This window comes from Sminthopsis crassicaudata, chromosome 1 (assembly GCF_048593235.1).
Source record: "Sminthopsis crassicaudata isolate SCR6 chromosome 1, ASM4859323v1, whole genome shotgun sequence".
Taxonomy (NCBI): domain Eukaryota; kingdom Metazoa; phylum Chordata; class Mammalia; order Dasyuromorphia; family Dasyuridae; genus Sminthopsis; species Sminthopsis crassicaudata.
In genome coordinates, this window is record NC_133617.1 from 448175553 (window position 1) to 448194130 (window position 18578).

The 18578-nt window shown below is 34.6% G+C and overlaps 1 protein-coding gene across 1 annotated transcript in view; it reads left to right on the forward strand.

Moving 5' to 3' along the window:
* The first annotated feature begins 2201 nt into the window (after positions 1 to 2201).
* Positions 2202 to 18578, forward strand: part of PTAR1 (protein prenyltransferase alpha subunit repeat containing 1) — a 42132-nt gene continuing 25755 nt past the window's right edge. Inside the window, exons 1-2 of the mRNA XM_074280719.1 lie at positions 2202 to 2919; positions 13221 to 13390. Coding sequence (XP_074136820.1) covers positions 2573 to 2919; positions 13221 to 13390 — 517 coding nt within the window. The 5' untranslated portion in view covers positions 2202 to 2572. The remainder of the gene's footprint in view (positions 2920 to 13220; positions 13391 to 18578) is intronic.

Sequence of the window (18578 nt, forward strand, 5' to 3'; positions counted from 1 at the left end):
ATCATTTCTAGCTCTTAGCTTCCTTCAAGTCTTATTTGAAGTCTCATCTTTCTCGAGAAACCTTTCACAGTTTTTCTTAGTCTTAGTACTCTCTCTCTGAGATTATTGCCAATTTATCTGACTATATCTTATTTATAAAGAGTTTATTCTATGTTGTCTTCCTCACTACACTATGAGCATTTTGAAAGGAAGGGCTGGAGGACGTTTCTTTATTGTTGTTGTTTTTGTTTTTTGCCTTTGTTTCCCCAGTGCACAGCAGAAAGAAGGCATTTAAAAATGTTCACTTACTGACTAACCTGCTAAAAGGAGGATTCACATATAGGTTCACAGATTTAGGATTGGACAAGACCTTCACTACCATCCTCTCTTATTACAGATAAGGAAACTGAGGCTCAAAGAAAGTAAGTTATTTGCTTCAAACCACACAGATATTAAATGGCAGGATTGGGTCTGGAAGCCACTATCTATAACTACATTCAGTATCATTATTATTATTATTATTATTGGCAATACATACTTCATCAGACAGCAGGATGAAAATATTGATAATATGCCTGATTGAAAACAAACTTGGATATGAAAATCTACACATTGCATTTTTTTAAGGCACCCTACATCTGGAGTAGGCTATTCTTCTTTATTATTATCTTAACTTGTAATTCAATTTTGTACATTTGCCTACACTGTCCCCCTCCAACCCTGGGGTATACCTTCTCTTCAACAGCTTCCTAGAATCCCTACTGTAGTTCATGTGCTACCTACCTCCTTTGGAAATCTTTTTCTAATTTCCTTAGTTTTTACAATAAGGAAAAGACAATAAAAAAGCCTCAATCCATACCTCAATTATCACATATACGATTCTTGTCAAATTACCAGCAGTCTTTTTAAGGGAATGGGCTGTTTTTTCTTATCTTTCGTTCTTAATTTTTTGGTAGCTTTTTTTCTCCCAGCACTTAGCACAATGTCCTGGAACATAGCAGGCACTTAAATGTTTTTTAGACTTGATTGGTCTCAGTTTAGAACGTTAGAATTATAAAATTTAAGTGATTATTTGCCTATATCAGATTACAGATATAATGGCTTCCTCCCATTCATTCTAGAAGTGAGAAAACTCACTTATAATATATGATTTGCATTATGCATTTGGAATATGAATCTGCTCACAAAAATTCACTTTATACTAGTACTTCAGGGATATTTCTATTGTGCAGAAAAACGTTTCTAGAATTGGATTTCCAAAATCAGGGAAATCGACCAATATTAATCAATAAGCACTTATTAAGCACCTATTCTGTGTCAGGCACTCTGCTAAGGACTGGGAAATCAATGTCTCCTTAATTGGGCATCATCTGATTCTAAACATTCATCTCAGTAATATGAAAGCAGTTATTGTCAGCCTCTCAAAAAAGATAGCCAAAAGGTACAGTGAAGACACAAAATGAAGTCACCAACCGCAGGCAAAAAAAAACCCCCAAAACAAACCTCAACCAGAGCCCTGATTCCCCAAGTGAGGAAAAGGAGGAAAATATTTTCAATATCTTATGGACTAACTCTTCAAAAGTCCTTGCAATTGCCTTTAAACTCCTCCCCTCCCCTTATCTTTGCACATAAAAGGATAGTATTCTAGGAGTAAAGACAACACTTCTATGTGCCAAGATGACTGAATTACATATTGGTGAAGCCACAAGTGAGGGCAAAAAGTATCTAGATTTCCTGAATCTCAAATACCCCAGAGGATTAAATTAAACAAGCCCTCAAGCAGTCAATTAAAAAAAAAAAAATTCTTAAAACCCTAATGTAAAAGCTGTTTTTTATAACATTATGAGATTTGCACAAAATTTTATCCTAAATCTAGGAAGGAGAAATAGATGCTATTATTACCCCCATTTTATAGAAAACGGAGTCAAATAGATGTAAAGTGATTTGACCAGGGCAATAATAGAGTCTGAGGTCGGATTTGAATTCAGGTCTTTCCTAATGTGGTTCGGTTTTATTTATTCGATTGTATCTGGCACTAGAAACTTAAAAAAATCTCTGCCTTCTAAGAGTTTACATTCTACACATCGTAAGCCATAGGAGAACCTAGGGAACTAAAAGTTCCGTAGCGACGAGTCTGCAAAATTACAGGCCTTTAGTTTAAAAAAAAGGGGGGGGAGATGACGTCAGTAAAAGTATTTGGCAAACCAAACAAAAGAAAATACAAGCGCATTTACAACTCGGCTCGGCTGGGAGCAGGAAGACAGGAAAATGCCAATATAGAGACCAGGAAGGAAAAAAGAAAAACGCCAGGTTGGAAGGAAGAAGGGAAGAAGTAAAAAAAGGCAAAGAAGGAAGCGGGAGGCATGGAACTGGGCACCAGGAGGAAGGGCTTGCACAGCAAGGATAGCATTAGACTCGTTCTCATCCTCGCCCTTAAGGGGAGCGCAAGCACAGGAAGTGTTCCTCGTCTCCTAGCCCTTTAACCGGAGCCTCGCCCCGGGGACGCCCCGGCGTCGGGTTGGCCTAATGCGCAGAACCGCACGTGAAGGGGACGGGGGAGGGAGAAGAGAAAGCCTGAACCCCGCAATTTTCAATGCTCCAATGCCTTCCATCCCAATTACCGTGGGCTGACCCGGAAGAGCTTCTACTCTTCCTCCGAGCCTCGGCGGAGAAAGTCGCTGGCGCGCGCGCATACACACGTAGACATACGCATATAGTACACACACACGGACACAACCTTTCTTCCTCCAGGGAATATCTAGCTCTAACGGAGTCAGCCTTCCGACTTACTTTCGGCCGCTACTGCGGTACTACTCCTCTCCCCTCCTCCCAATATTTTTTAATTAAAAAAAAAATGGCAGAGTCAACAGAGGAGGTGGCAGTGCTGGTGCAGCGGGTGGTGAAGGACATCAACAACGCCTTCAAGAGGAATCCGCACATGTGAGTCCAGAGCCGGCGGGGGCCGGAGGGGCCGGGGACAGTCTCGAATATGGGTACGAGCCCCAATTCTGGGGAGGGAGTGGACGGACTGAGGGATGATGGTCGCTCTCCTCTCTCATCACCCGAAGGATAGGCTTGGTCCTCTCTGCGCCGGCCACCGTTACCTACCCCGAGTACGGGGGACTCCATCCGCCCGCTTCTTCCTTCTTTTTTTTCCCCTCCTCCTTCCCTCTTTCGTACTTCTGTGTTCTCATCTTCCTTCTCTTCCTTTTCTTTCTTCCCCCCCTTCTTTCTCTTCCGTTTCTTCTAACTCTTCCTCTTCTTCCTTCAGTTCTTCCTTCGTTTCCTTTTTTTTCTTCCCTCCTTCCCTTTCCCCTTTTCCTCCTATGTTAAGGTCCAGGAGGTTAATTCGATCTTTTAATTTTGCTTTTGCAAAGAGAGGGTTTTTTTTGTTTGTTTGTTTGTTTGTTTTCTGGTTTTTTTTTTTTTTTTTTTTAATGTGAAAGGGTTTTCTTTTTTTGTTCTTCTCCACCATCTCACCCTTTTCCCCTCCCCTCCCCACCCTCAAACCCAAACAAATTACTTTTTTTTGGTCTTAGGGCTTTCCTCCAGACTGTGAGGTCAGGCCTGGAGAGGGTGAATCTAGAACTGCCAGGGACTTCTGAGGTCATCCAGTCCAACTCCCTTTGACAAGTGGGGAAACTAAAATCAGAAGTGAAGGGACTTGCTCAAGGACATATAGGTGGAATAAACTTAGAGATGCCATTTGAATCCTGATTTGCCAAGTCAGAGCCGTTGCTCCATCCAGTGTATATCACTGCCTTCTTAAATTTCATTTTACAGATAAAGAAACTGAGGCTTAGAGAGTTCAAGTGACCAACTAGCCCATGGCCAACAACTACTGGGTCTCTCAGACTCAGACTTTCTGATTTCAAGACCATTTGTTTTTCCTACTACATCTGGTTGTTTTAGACTAGAGGAACTCCCCCTACCAATCACAGATCTGCATCTGCCCTGAAGCCCTGAGAGTTTTTGGGCACTAAGAAGTTGTCTAGTCTGCTGGATCTCTCAACCATTTAGTTTCCCCTGAATACACGTTCTTGGCTGGGAGACTTGTTCTGTTCATATGCTGTGCTGTCCCTACTATTTAATGAAAGTTCTGAATTTTTACCTTTCTGTGTCATTTTACTCTGGTCAAAAGAGAATTGTAAAACATGTAAGAATGGTTTGGCTGCTCCATAAAGAAAAGTTTTCAAGGGGATGGATACATATAGGTACTATTAATCTCAAATACTTACTGAACCTGTTATTTTAGGGGTTAGAATATTTATACAAGTAAATTTAATAAAAGCTAAAGAGCAGGGACAGAAGAGATCCAGACAAAGTATTTTCTTTTTCTCTTTCCCCAGCATTCCAGCTGTCTTTTGATTCTTCAAAATTAGTCAGACCAGTGTCTAGGAATAACCATAGCAATTACTGAGTCCTAAAATTGGGAGCTTCATTAGACATGTAAATTCTCAGAAATAACTGAATAAGAGAAGGGCACATTTTTTAAATATATTAAATGACAGTTTCTTAGAAGAAATAACGAGGTAAAAGCAAATCAGTCATCCAATTACCTTTTCAGGTTTCAGAGTTTGAGATGGACTGAGATGATGTTACTTGGTAGAGCAAGTCTGAATTTGTTAAAACAGCCACAAGTCACTCAATTCATCCCCCTTAGAAAAGTTATTAATGTAAAACTTATTTAAACCCTTCTAGTTCAAACTTAGTGATAATTTAGAAGTAGCATAAAGAAGACTTTTAAAATAAATACTAAATTGTTTCATTCTTGAGTAATAATATAATTTAAGTCTATTGTGACTTGATTTTTTTAACTAATGTTCTGTAATAATGAGTATTAAATTGTCATTTATACCATTTCTAGCACTAAACTTTTTCTGTACATTTGGGCTTTTCAGTAATTCAAACAGAACTTTTAGGTTCTGTTATTTCAAATAAATTCTTTTAGATTTACAAATAAAAGATGAATGCTTTCCTTGAAAGCTATGTCTGATTTTTACCACAAGAAATTTTTCATCCTTTATCTTTTGCTTTTGTAATTTTCCTAAACTTAGAAAGAAGGCCATTTTTTATTAATGAAATTCTACTCTTTCATTAAGTGTGCTGCTTATGTTTATAAACATTCTTATGTTTATAAACAAATTGCTTGTTAAATTGTCCATGTTTAGTCAAGATAGTAGACTTAGTCATAAAGACTTTATTGAAAGTCAGCTCAAAACTTAACCTGCTGAATCACATTGTCAGTTACTGTTGAGTAAACAGGAGACAGCTCTAAACAAAATTGGATCACAATTATTCTTATATCAAGAGATTTAACCTTTTAAAAAAATCAACTTCTAACTGTAAAAATATGTATACATGTATTGTATTTAACATATTTAACATGTATGGGAGTAGGGGAAGGGGTGGAGGAAAGGAGGGGAAAAGTTGGAACAGAAGTTTTTGCAAGGGTCAGTGTTGAAAAATTACCTTTGCATATGTTTTGTCAATAAAAAGCTATATAATAAAAATAAATAAATAAAATAAATAAACTTCATTGAGTCATTTATGTTCAGGACAGTTTGCTTAGCCATAATGAAGTATACAAAAAATATAAATTATGAGCCTTCCCCTCAGGAAATTTATAATCTGTTATTTAGTCACATTTGATTCTTTGTGTCCCCATGGAACATATAGCACCAATGTTGTCCATTGTGGTTTTTTTGGGAAAGATACCATAGTGATTTGTCATTTCCTTCTAGGATCACACAACCCGGAAATGTCTGCAACAGGATTTGAACTCAGATCATCCTGACATTTCCAAGCCCAGCATTCTATCCTTTGAGCCACCTAGATGCCTCTAAAATCTATCTAGTGATATTAAAAAAGCACACTAACAACAGATGTCATATAGGATGTTAGACAAATGGCATAAACAAAAAGTACTCTGAGACAGTCAAAAGGCAAGCTTCGTGGAAGCAATTAGTTCAGCTTGATCTCAGGGTACAGAAGGCATGTAAGTGGGAAATATATATAAATATAGAAATAAAGCATCTCTTAGAAAGTGCATTGGACTAGAAGTTGAGATCTTATTGCTGTCTAGACTGTCCCCAGTGCTCTTAGTATAATGGGTGGAGGATACAGAATGTGAAGGCAAGAAGACCTAGGTTATAACAACTTATAGCATGTCCTTTGACAAATCGTGTAGAATTATCTCATCTACATTGCTACTTTCTCTATTGCAGTTTCAACATATTGCAAGTTGATAGAAGAAATTAAATGGGAGGAGGGTCAGCTGAGTGGTAAGGTACATAGAGCCCTGCTCCTGGAGTCAGTAGGACATGAGGTGACTACTGTGTGACCCTTGCCAAATGAAAAAAACCAAAACCTAGTAATTGTGTTAGTTCTGTGGAAGTTGCAGATGACACAGAAAAAAGTTTAGAAATTCAGAAATGCATTAATGTGTAGAATACTGTATAATGTCAATATTTTATTTCTTACTATCATGATAATTTAGACTTCGCTGGTACTAAGGGAGGGCCAAAATAATTTACATAGATTTTCCCTGTTCCTAATTCCTCCCCCAACATGTGGAAGGAATCAGTTGAACTCAGTTTTTTCTCATATAAAGTAGGTCCAATAGTACCTTACATAGATAATATAATAAATATAATTAATTATATAATATAATTATCAAGTGAGGCAATGTAACTTTTAGAATGCCATACAAATTTGTTATCATTTATGACCTTGGGCAAATCTCTTTTATCTTTTATTTTTGGCCAAAATCTCCAAATCCCTAAAGATGGATATGGATAATTGCTAAGAATCTTCCAGATCAAAAATTATTTTATCTCAGCATACCCAAAATATAACTTTCTCACAAAAAAACCTTTCCTGTTGTTGAATTTCTCTCACTCACTATTGAGATACCACTATCCTCTCAGTCAACCATATTTGTTTAATTTCTTACTTGCTCTTAACTGCACAATCTGTTTACCAAGTCTTCTTATTTCTACCACAACATATCTTATATAAGTCCTTCTTTCTTTACTTAAGTAAAATCACCAGATCCTCTTCAAAAAATGACCAAAACAATGAAATTAGCAAACAATTTATTTATTAAGCACTCTGTACTACTTTGTTAAGCATTGGGTATACTTTGCAAGACCAAAATAGTTTGTGCCCTCAAAGAACTCACAAGGGAAAGAAAACATTCATAGCTATGTATAAGCAAGGTATATACAGGTTATACTGGAAATAATGACAAAGAAAAGGCACTAGCATTAAGGAAGACCCTAAGAAGCTTCTTGAAAGAGAAGACATTTTAGCTGGCACTTCTGGAAGGTCAGGGAAGCCAGAAGGAAGAGATGAGGGAATGAATTCCAGATGCACAGAACAGCCATCTCCTGTAGCAGGAGATGGAGTGTCTTGTGTGATGAAGAACAAGGAGGCCAGTGTCACAGTGAAATATAAGAAGATTGGAGAGGTAGGAGTGGGTCACAGATTTAAAAGCCAAACAAAGGATCTTATATTTTGATTGTGAAAGAAGTAGAAAGTTTATTGAAGTGGGGAGGGGTTGACGGGGTGAGACCTATACTTTAGGAAGATCACTTTGGTTCTTATTTGTTATAAGCCTTCATTACATCATGTCTGTACTACTGGAGTAGCCCTCTGGTTGTTTAAGTGATTTCATAAAGTGCAGATATAACTATGTCACCCTATTCTTAATAAATTATAGTTAAATTAAAATCTTCTTGACAGTTTGACATTAAAAGCACCTCACAACTTGGCTCCTTCCTACTTTTCTCTAGTCTTTTTATTTTTTTATCCTAAACTTAAAATACCAAAAAGAGCATTTCTCTAAATGCAGCAGAACACAAAAACAGGAGAGAACAACTTTCATTTTCATGCTGTTTACTTATAGATGTGTATATGTGCATACACAGATATTTAACATTTTTTCCAACATCATCATCTAGTCTATTTTCTTTTGGAACTTTTTAAAATGTTTCATGCATTTTTAAAATGTTTCAGTGGTGAATAGTGATCACTTTCTCTCTCTTTCCCTCCTTCCCCATCACTATTGCTAACCTCCCTTGTGCCCCAATTGAAAACCAAGAGAAAAGGAGAGGGGAAAAAAACTTAATAAACATAATTATGAAAAACCCATTCATATAGTGGCCATGCCCCAAAATGCTTGTCTTTCTACATTTTGTGTCCATCATCTCTTTTAGGGGATAAAGTGCTTCATCATAGGTTTTCTGGAGATATGGATAGTCATTGAATTGATAAAAGTTATGAAATCTTTCAGAGTTCTTTATTTATATGATGGCCTTGTGTTCTTATAGAAATTGTTCTGGTTCAGCTCACTCTACATCAATTCATATCATTCAGGATTCTTTGAAATTATATTATCCCAGTTGGTTCAGCAGTTGTTTTCTAATTGTGAAAGGAAATTTAGAGGAATTCCTTTTGGTTCCTTTTTGTTTTGTGCCTTGAAGACCCTTCAATACTATTTTCTGTTTTGTTCTTCTTAGTGGACCCTTAGGTTCAAATTATACCTGACCCTAAGTAAATACTTAATAAATGCTAACTTACTAGGTTCACTGCCTCTACTTTTCTCTTTTCCTCACTGCTAAATTCTTAAGTCTTGTTGATTATAGCTCTACCATATCTCTGTCACCTTTTCTATTCTCATAGCTACCATGTCATTCAGGCTTTCATCAGCTCTTGTCTAGGCTATTGCAATGATTTCCATGCCTCAAGTCTAGCTCCTCCCTCTTCTTCCCCATCATTCAGACAGCTATCAAATTGATATTCCTAAAACACAAATCTGACTATGTCATTCTCCTACTAATTAAATTCTAATAGTTTACTATTTTCTTTAGGATCCAATATAAATTCTTTTATTTGGCAATGAAAATGCTTCAGAATTTTACACAATTAATTCTAATTTTTTATACATCACTACTCTCCATATATTCTATTATCCATAAGCCTTTTTGTTGTTCTTGCTCATAACAATCCATATTCTATCTCTGTGCCTTTCTACTGACTGTCTCCCATGACTGGAATGTTCTCTCATATCCTCTACCTCTGAGTTTTCCTGGCTTCTTTCCGGACTTGGCTCAAAATCATCTCTTGCAGAACCTTCCCCTTTGCCATTAAGTCTCATATATATTATCACTTATTAGTTTATATGTATCTAGTTATTTGCATTATGTCTCCCTCGTTAGAATGTAAGCTTTGTGAGTATAGGGACTATTAGATTTTTGTCTGTATTCCCCCCATGCTTAGTATAATATCTGGCATATAGTAATTGTTTAATAAATACTTGTTGATTGAGAAATCTTTACGGGACAGTGAATAGACTAGCTTTCATTGAACGTAAAATTTTTATGAGGAAATAATGCAAAATATGATTAAAGTTAAAATTGAGGCTAATTCATTAGAGTTAGACTGAGTAGTTTGAATTTTTTTTTGTCCTTTAGTTAATGAGAAGCTACTGAAAATTAAGTGGGAGAGTCATATAAAAGGTTGTTTGTAGGAAGTATGGATAACGAATGCAAAGGATGGTATTAGAAACTCAGAAACCAATTAGATAGCTGTTTTAATAGTCTGAGCAAATTATAATAGAATATGGACTGGGAAAGTAAACTTAAAATTATTTCTTTAATTTATTACAGATAGAATAAGAGATTTAAATTTATGATATGTGTGAGAAAATACAGTGACATACAAAGGAAAACAGATTTCAGGTAGTCCGTCTATTCTGAATGTCTTTAATTTAAGTCACCAATACAGGAATTATTCTTTTAAACATAATTTTATTATACTGGGTAAGAATTAAGGAAATCCCTAATTAGGAAAAATTATTAGAGTAGGTTTACACAATGACCTGAATGCAGTAATAATTCTATATCCTGTTTCTCTTCATTAGGGCATTACATTTTAGGTATGGGGTACCTCCAAGAATGCCTTTGTGAATTACATTTCTTAGTACTCAAGGAACTCATATAATAGCACATTTCTTAAAAGAGCTATAATATAAAAAACATAAGTCAAGAGTGTCTCCTGAAGCTACGTAGGATAAATGTATAGCTGCTTCAGACTGGAAAGGTCATCTGCCACTTGTGCCACTTGCTTTATCTTTTATGTAGCTGATCATCATCATTGTGCATTAGCAGAAATTTTTTCAGTTTTCTTTATGGGTAACAAAAAGGGTATATATATCTCTGTGCCTATTAAAGGATTATATCTAGGAAGAAGAGAATCCTTATTCATGTCATTTCATTGTTAGCTAAGAGAGTGAGTACTGTGAATTGGAGTCAGAAGACTTTAATTCAAAAGTAAGCTTATTTGTTGATCATAACAAGTTACTTCCCTTTCCTGTTTTCTCATCTAGAAAAACAAAATAATTGGATTATCTAATCTCTTAGGTCCTTTGCATTTCTAAGATCACATGATTAAAATTGCCAAACACTTACAATAAATGTACTTTTATGGAATATCCTTTTAAACTACACAATATTATTAACTGTAGAGAAAAGATCATTGTCTTAGAGGCCAATGTGTAGATCCAGCCCTCCCAGCAAATTGCTTTGTGGTTCTGGACATATCACTTGATGTTTCTGAACTTCATTTTCTTCCTCCACATATATGGTAAGGTGATGGCCTTTTAAAGTCTAAATAGCTCTAAATCTCCGATCTCATAACATGAGAACACAAGAATCCTTTGAAGATTTCTAGGAGGGTCAGATCACATAATAATAGTTTGCAAATCAGTTTTCATTTGAGCCTTATAAAAACCGTATTAGTATTCTATATATCATTATTTCCTTTTACAATTGAGGAAACTAGATCCCAGAGCTAATATGTTTTGGATATGGAATTTAAATGAAATGCTTTAAAAACACTAAAACTCTGCATAAAAAATGTTAGGCATTGGGGCAGTTAGGTGCACAGTGGATAGAGCACCAGCCTTGAATTCAGGAGGACCTGAGTTCAAATTTGGTCTCAGACACTTAACACTTCCTAGCTGTGTGACCCTGGGCAAGTCACTTAACCCCTGCCTCAGAAAAAAAAAAGGAAAAAAAAAGTTAGGCATTGCTGTAGATAGTAATTAGGCTAGAAGAGGTAGATTAATGTTATTGTAGAGAGGGCTGAACTTAGAATTTCTTGTTAATTTTTTGACTCTAGGCAAGTTAGTTAAGCTCTATATGCCTCAAATAAGCTCTATATGCCTCAAGTAACATCCTATGACTCAGTCTGTTAGAAGATACTTTGTGTATTTATTCATTGTACTGGAAAGTAGAAGTATTTTAATTGAAATTGGTTTTTAAAGTCTATTTTTATTTCTTTAAGACTGTGTCACCATCTCAGTCTTACTCTGGTGGACATGGGAGTTTTGATCTGCTTTATTTCAGTTTGGGCAGCCAGGTGCTCAATTGGGCCTGGAGTGCTGAGCCTGGAATTAGGAAGACATCTTCCTGAGTTCAAATCTGGCTTTAGACACTATAGTTCTGTGTGACCCAGGGCAAGCCAGCTGAGCTAGAGAAAGAAATGGTAAACCACTCCAGTATTTTTGCCAATAAAGCCCTAAATGGGGTCACAAAGAATTGGACATGACTAAAATCTACCAGTTTCTTTGAAAGAAACTTCATGGAGCAGCTAGGTGGTACAGTGGTTAGAGCACCAGCCCTGAATTCGGAAGGACCTGAATTCAAATGTGAGCTCAGACGCTTACCACTTCTTAGCTGTGTGACCCTGAGCAAGTCATCCCCAATTGCCACAGCAAAAAAAAAAAAAAAAAAAAAAGAAAGAAAGAAAGAAACCCCCAATTGAAAATATTTAGGAATGTATGGCTAAAATCCAGAGTTTTTAAGTCAAAGAAAAAAATACATAAAGGACCCAACAAAAGAGTAACATTTAGTATTGAGGAACTACAATTTGGACCATACAATATCCTAATGTATATATTTTAAAAGAGAAAAAAATGTTACAAAGAATAAGATAAAGAATAACTTTCCCAGAAAAACTAGCATTATCCTTCTCCCCCATTATTTAGTATTTTATTTTTCCCCAGTTTCATGTAAAACAATTTTTTAACATTTGTTTTTAAAACTTTTGAGTTTGATTCTCTCCACCACCCCACCCCCCATTGAGAGGGTACAAGTGAAGTTATGCAGAACATTTCCATAGAAGTCATAATGTGAAAGAAAACAGACTCTTGCTCTTCTCAAACTTCCCCTCCATCTCCCTTCCCTCCCTCCAAATAAAGTAAAAATAAGTATGCTGAGACAGCTGGAAGACACAGTGAATAGAGCAATGGTTCTGGAATCAGAAAGACCTGAGTTCAAATCCAACTTTAGACACTTAACATTTACTAGCTGTGTGACCCTAGGCAAGTCACTTAATCCCAATTGCCTGGCAAAAGTTAAAAAAATAAGAATTAAAAATAAGTATGCTTTGATCTGTATTCAGACATAATCAGTTCTTTCTCTGGGTATGGATAACATTTTTCATACATCCTTCAGAGTTGTATCATTGTTCTGCTGAGAATAGCAAAGTCATTCACAGCTGATTATCTTACAGTATTGCTGTTACTTTGTACTTAGTACATTTCACTTTGCCTGAGTGCTCATGGAAGTCTTTTTCAGATTTTTCTTAGAGCTTCCTGCTCATTATTTCTTATGGCACAGTTAAAAAAAAATTTGAGGAAGAAGGGAATAGGTCTTTAGTTAGGATTGAAGACTTTCAAGCATTCTTGATGTGAAGACAAGTTGAAGTACAAACAGAAAAGATGAGAAGTCTAGGAAAGTAAAATACATTTGAGTAATCAGACAGGACTAAATAATAATAAAGTGCTATCTCCAATTTGGAATCTTACTATCTTTGGGTATCATAAAGAGATTTCAGAAACTAATACAGGATCTGGTGGGGCTTTGTTCCATTTAATGGTTTTAAAAGGAAATGAAAAGAAAGGGAAATAAAGAATATACAAAGGGAGCAATAAGGGAAAAACAGGAAGAACTTAGTTTCCTCATTATTTAGGTACATAAGAATCAGTTTTATATACAATCTTTTCTGCACTCTGTATTTATAAAATAAACTTTTAAAAATTATTGATATATTGCTATTATATCACATATATAACATATTAAGCTTTTATATTATTAATAAGCTATTTTTGAGTGAGGAAAGTGTTTCTATATAAAACTATAGCTTATCATTAACTCTCTATTTTTCGTGTTAAGAGATGAAATAGGACTAATTCCCTGTCCTGAAGCTCGGTACAACCGGAGTCCAATAGTCTTGGTTGAAAATAAACTTGGTGTGGAGAGTTGGTGTGTCAAGTTTCTTTTGCCATATGTCCACAACAAACTTCTCCTCTACAGGCAAAGAAAGCAGCGACTAAACAAAGATGGTAAGTCTGAACTGTATCTTTTTCTTAGATAATATGTAATGAATGAGCATCATACAAATGAGTGACAAGCCATAATAAGTAGCTGCTTAAGTAAGGATTTCAGGAATGATCCAGATTCATGAAGGTGCCATCACACAGGAGTCTCGTTTATGATCTGTAGTTTAATATCCTTCACCTGTTTAAGTGCCAGAGAGAATTCAGATTTTAGAAATATTAAGCACTTATTTCTTTAGTACAGTGGTGAGGAAGATACAAAGTTCAGCTAAGATCATTATTTCCTCACATTAATTTTCCATTCTTGTCATGCCAATTGCTCTGCTCTTTGCTTTTTTTTTTTTCCTTAGTTAATTTCAGTAAGCATTCATTAAATGCTTATTGTATGCAAGGAAATACAAAAACAAGCAAATGTTCCTGCCATTAAAGAGCTCATTTTTTTGTCTTTTCCTTTGTCTAAAACACCCTACTTCCTTTCCACTCTATGGACAAATCCTACACCTTTTTCAAGATTTGGGTCATTTCTCTCATCTTTCATGAAACTCTTCAAAAACTAATTTTATATTTCTCAGTGCTAAGCACTTGGTAATTAGCTATATCTATTCATTGCTTTAAAAACAAAACAAAACAAAACAGCAAGTAGTAGTTTAAGGTTTGCCGTAGCAAGGTACCTGAGAATCAGTTGAACTTCAAATCCTATGAGGTAGGTAGTATTTATCAGCACTATTTTATAGAACAAGGTTTATAGAGGTTAAATATGAAATCAGATTTTATTATAAATTTTAATCCCCAGCGAATTAAGAACCACTTTCTTAGGGCAAGAGACACATTGTGCTGTCCTTAGATTCCTCTCATTTCCATTAACTACATATACATACATACATACATATATATATATATATATATATATATATATATATATATATATATATATATATATATATTTTTTTTTTTTTTTTTTTTTTTTTTTTTTTGTTCTTTATTTCTAACTATGGAGCATTTGGAATGGTCTACTTTGGATGATTTTACTTGAAATAGCTTCTTTTTTTCCCTATGCAAGTTTTCTTAAGTATTCTTGGTAATAAACACTGTAACATCTGAAAAACAGTACTTTTGTTTGAGGGAATTGTCATCATCATCATTACTGGCATATTTATATTAATAATAATAGCATTTCTACAACATATTGAAGCTTTCAAAGTCCTTTACATACATTACATATATGGGTGTATGTAAATATATATACATACATGTATAAATATGTACAGGACACACATGTATAAATGTGTGTGTGTGTGTATATGTATATATATATATATATTTATTTATTCCTTTTCTTTATTCTTAGTAGTCCTTAGCACAGACATTTTCTCTAGTACCACAATTCAAAATTTATAGTTCTGCAGTTCTCAACTTTCCTTATAATCCAACTCTTACAGCCATACATTACTAATGGAAAAACCATAACTTTGATTGTGCAAACCTTTGTTGGCAAAATGCTGTCTCTACTTTTTAGTATGTTGGCCAGATTTGCCACGTCTTTTTCTTCCAAGGAGCAAGTATCCTTTAATTCCATAACTGTAGTCATTATCTGCAATAGTATTTGAGCCCAAGAATACAAAATGTGAGTGTTTCCATTTCTTTTCCTTCTGTTTCTCAAAAAGTAATGGGACCAGTTGCCATGATCTTAATTATTGTTGTTATTGTTTTAAATTCAAGCTAGCCCTTGCACACTTTTTTACCCTCATCAAGGAGCTTCTTAATTTACTTTCTGCCGTTAGAGCGGTGGTGTTTGCATATCTGAGATTATTTATATTTTCTCTGAGTAATCTTAATTCTGGCATTTGATTCTTCCAACCTGTCATTTTGCATGATGTATATTCTGCATATAAGTTAAATAAGATGACAATATACAGCATTGTACTCCTTTTCCAATATAAATCCAGTTTGTTCTTCCATGTTCTGTTCTGATTGTTGCTTCTTGGCCATTGCATACAGATTCCTTAAGAGACAAGTAAGATGATCTGGTACTTGTATTTCTTTTAAGAACTTGCCACATTTTGTTTTGGTCTACACAGTTAAAGGCTTTAGATTAATCAATGAAGCAGAAGTAGAAAAATCAATACTTATTCAAAAATTATGTTTGTACTTTTAATATAACTTTTATAATCATTAAGGAAAAACAAACTATAGGTTATATATAGTTAAAGAATAGCTGCAACAATCCAAAATATATAATAATTTGGTGGCATCTCTGAGGATAGATGATATTTTGTTTGGGTTGTTGTCAGAAGGAATTACTCCAACAGATTATAGATCTCTGAAGTTCCTCTCAACAGATTTTGTGATGCTAACATAGTATTATCAACATCTTCAGTTGCCATTTATACCTGTCATATTTTTAATTTTAGACCCATTATTATAGCTGTTAATCTCAATATTCCTAAAGTCTGAAAATAGGCATGTTAAATTACTTTGTGAAAGACTTATTTTAGGAAATGTCTATTGTTTTAAAATCACATTAAGTTTATTTCTTAGCTCTTGGCCAAAGGAGATACAACCCTATTCTAATTCACAAAATTTTGGTGCTTTATTGTAAAGGGAAACCTATAAAACCCAACTAAAGCAAGTGAGACAGATGATCCATCTATTGGCAGAGTAGAATTGGCAAGTTATAATTGAGCCTACCACATCAGTAGTGGTAATTATAGTATTATACTATAGCAAATTAACTCACAACATTGTGTGCCCACTGTGTGAAGAATTCTTTTCTAAATCCAAGATCCTGCAGGACCAGGTACAAAAGAGAAGAATTTACAAGTATGATATTTGTAAGAAACATATCATGGCAAGCTAAATAACAAGACCTTAAAGTTTGTTAAAGGTCTGATGCTATGGCATAATGAGATGCATGCTAGATTTAGGATACGGAAATCTAGGTTTGAATCCCAAATACTATTTATTAGCCTTATGATCATGGGCAGGGCACATCATATAACTTCATTGAAATGGGAATGATAACTTCCTCATAGAGTTGTTAGTCAAATCAATGAGTTTTATTCATAATATTTAGAACTGGAAGAGACCTAAACGAATGTCTAGATATGTGATCTTTGAGATTGTTTAGTCCAACTCCCCATTCTTCTACCCTTCTCATGACTCCCATTTTATAGATGAGAAAATTTAGTCCCGATTTTCCTGAGATCACACAGGTCAGAAGTAGCAAAGCCAGGACTTGAAACTATGTCTTCTATATTTGAAATTCAAGAACTTTTTCATCACACTATTTGTTGGAAAACCTTTTTTTCCTTAACATTTTGTGTAAAGATAACCTATGTGTTAGCCATAAAATTTTGTTTATAATTGAGGATATAGGAAGGCTTTAGAAATTAAGAGAGTTCTTTTATTAGATTAATGCAATTAATTAAGCATGTCAATGATAAACATTGTTCCTCGGAAACCCTTAGTTTTTTCCTGTCTTAATCTAAATATTTTACGGGGTATATGACAACTAGGGAGCAAAAAAATCACTTTTGAAAAAATTCTCTTCCAGAAACAACTGTCAGACCCAGTGTGATTGCTAACCTCATGCCCTTATTATTGTTCAGTTCAACATGTCTGCTATCCACTTTTCAAAGAAAGAATGTTGATTTCCTCCTCCGTTTTTTTTGTTATATCCATAGTCTCTCAATGCAGCTGCTTATCAAATTAGTATTTTTAAAAATTGTTAATTTCTGCTGTTTATTAGTTATAGTTTCTTTCCCATTGGGTAGTAACTTAACTTTTTCCTTCTCTTTTATGCCTCTTTATTCTTCATAATCCCACGCTGAATTAGTGTTGTATTTGACTTTATATAGTTAAAGGCATTATGCTTTTAACCATAAAGTTTAATTAATTTCTAAAATGTCTTCAGTAAATAGTATTATTGTTTTCATTTACAATCTTTCATGCCAATAAGAGAAAAAAGTAGCAGAAATAAAAAAGTTTGAACAGCTAATACATAAATTTCCTATCACCCAATTGCTATAGCTTTCTTTCTTTTTTTTTTTTTTAACCCACTATACTCCTCAAAATTCTCCTTTATTCATGATTTTTAAATATTAACATTAATTTTAAAATTAGATGTCTTGGTCTAAAAGGAAGAAAAGGGATCAGAATCTACAAATTAGATAATTATTCACCAAATTCCAGTTTCTCTGTTGTCTTTTGTTTATAAGGCAAAATTCAGCAATCATGTGGGAACCCTTATCATTATTGAAAGAAAGCATTCTTAAGATATAAAAGAGCCATTTGTGTCCAAAATAGCATCCTAACTTAGTGTGCATAAAATATTTTTGTAGTTAGTATTAGGATACTAGCCAGGTTCACTCGTTATTTTTGTAGTATCAAAAATGCTATCTTTAGATACAAGAATTTTTTTGTACATATTGTTATACAATTATGTATGATCAGTGACACTGACTACCTTACTGTTTCTTGCACAAGACATTCCATCTCTTGACCTCAAATCAGATTTGCCTGGAATTCTCATATAAGGTAATTCAGAATAAATCCAGAGTAATTAGGGGGAGAGAGCATTACCAGTTGAGTAGGATCTGGAAAAGTTATGTATAGAAAGTGACCTTGAGCTGTTGTGCCATGAAAAAAAAGGAAGGAATTCTTTGAGGTTGAGGTGAGATTGCAGTGCTTCCCAGGGTAAGAGAATAGCATCAAGATGAGAGATGGGTCAACTTGTAAAGGGTTTTAAAACTCAAGAGTTTATATTTCATCCTAGAAACAAGAAAGACTTGTTCAAATTTATTGGGTAGGGAAATTATATAGTCTGATCTTCACTTTATTTTTCCCCCTCAATAGTTCTTTATTTTTCCAAATACAGCAAAGATAGTATTCAACATTCATTTTTGTAAGACTTTGTGTTCCAATTTTTTTCTCCCTTCCTCTTTTACTTCCCCACTCCCTAAGACAACAAGCAATCTGATATAGGCTAAATTCTAATTAGGTAATTCTCTTAGTTGTTTTCTGTAGGCTCAACATCTCAAGTTCCTTCAACTACTGCTTTTAGTACCTTTAGTATTCTGGTCATCTTACACCTCCTTAGTATCCTATTTTTTAAAATGTGGAATTCACAACTGGACATAATCTAGATTTAGTCTGAACAGGAACTATCACCCCTCTTGCTCTGGAAATATTATTT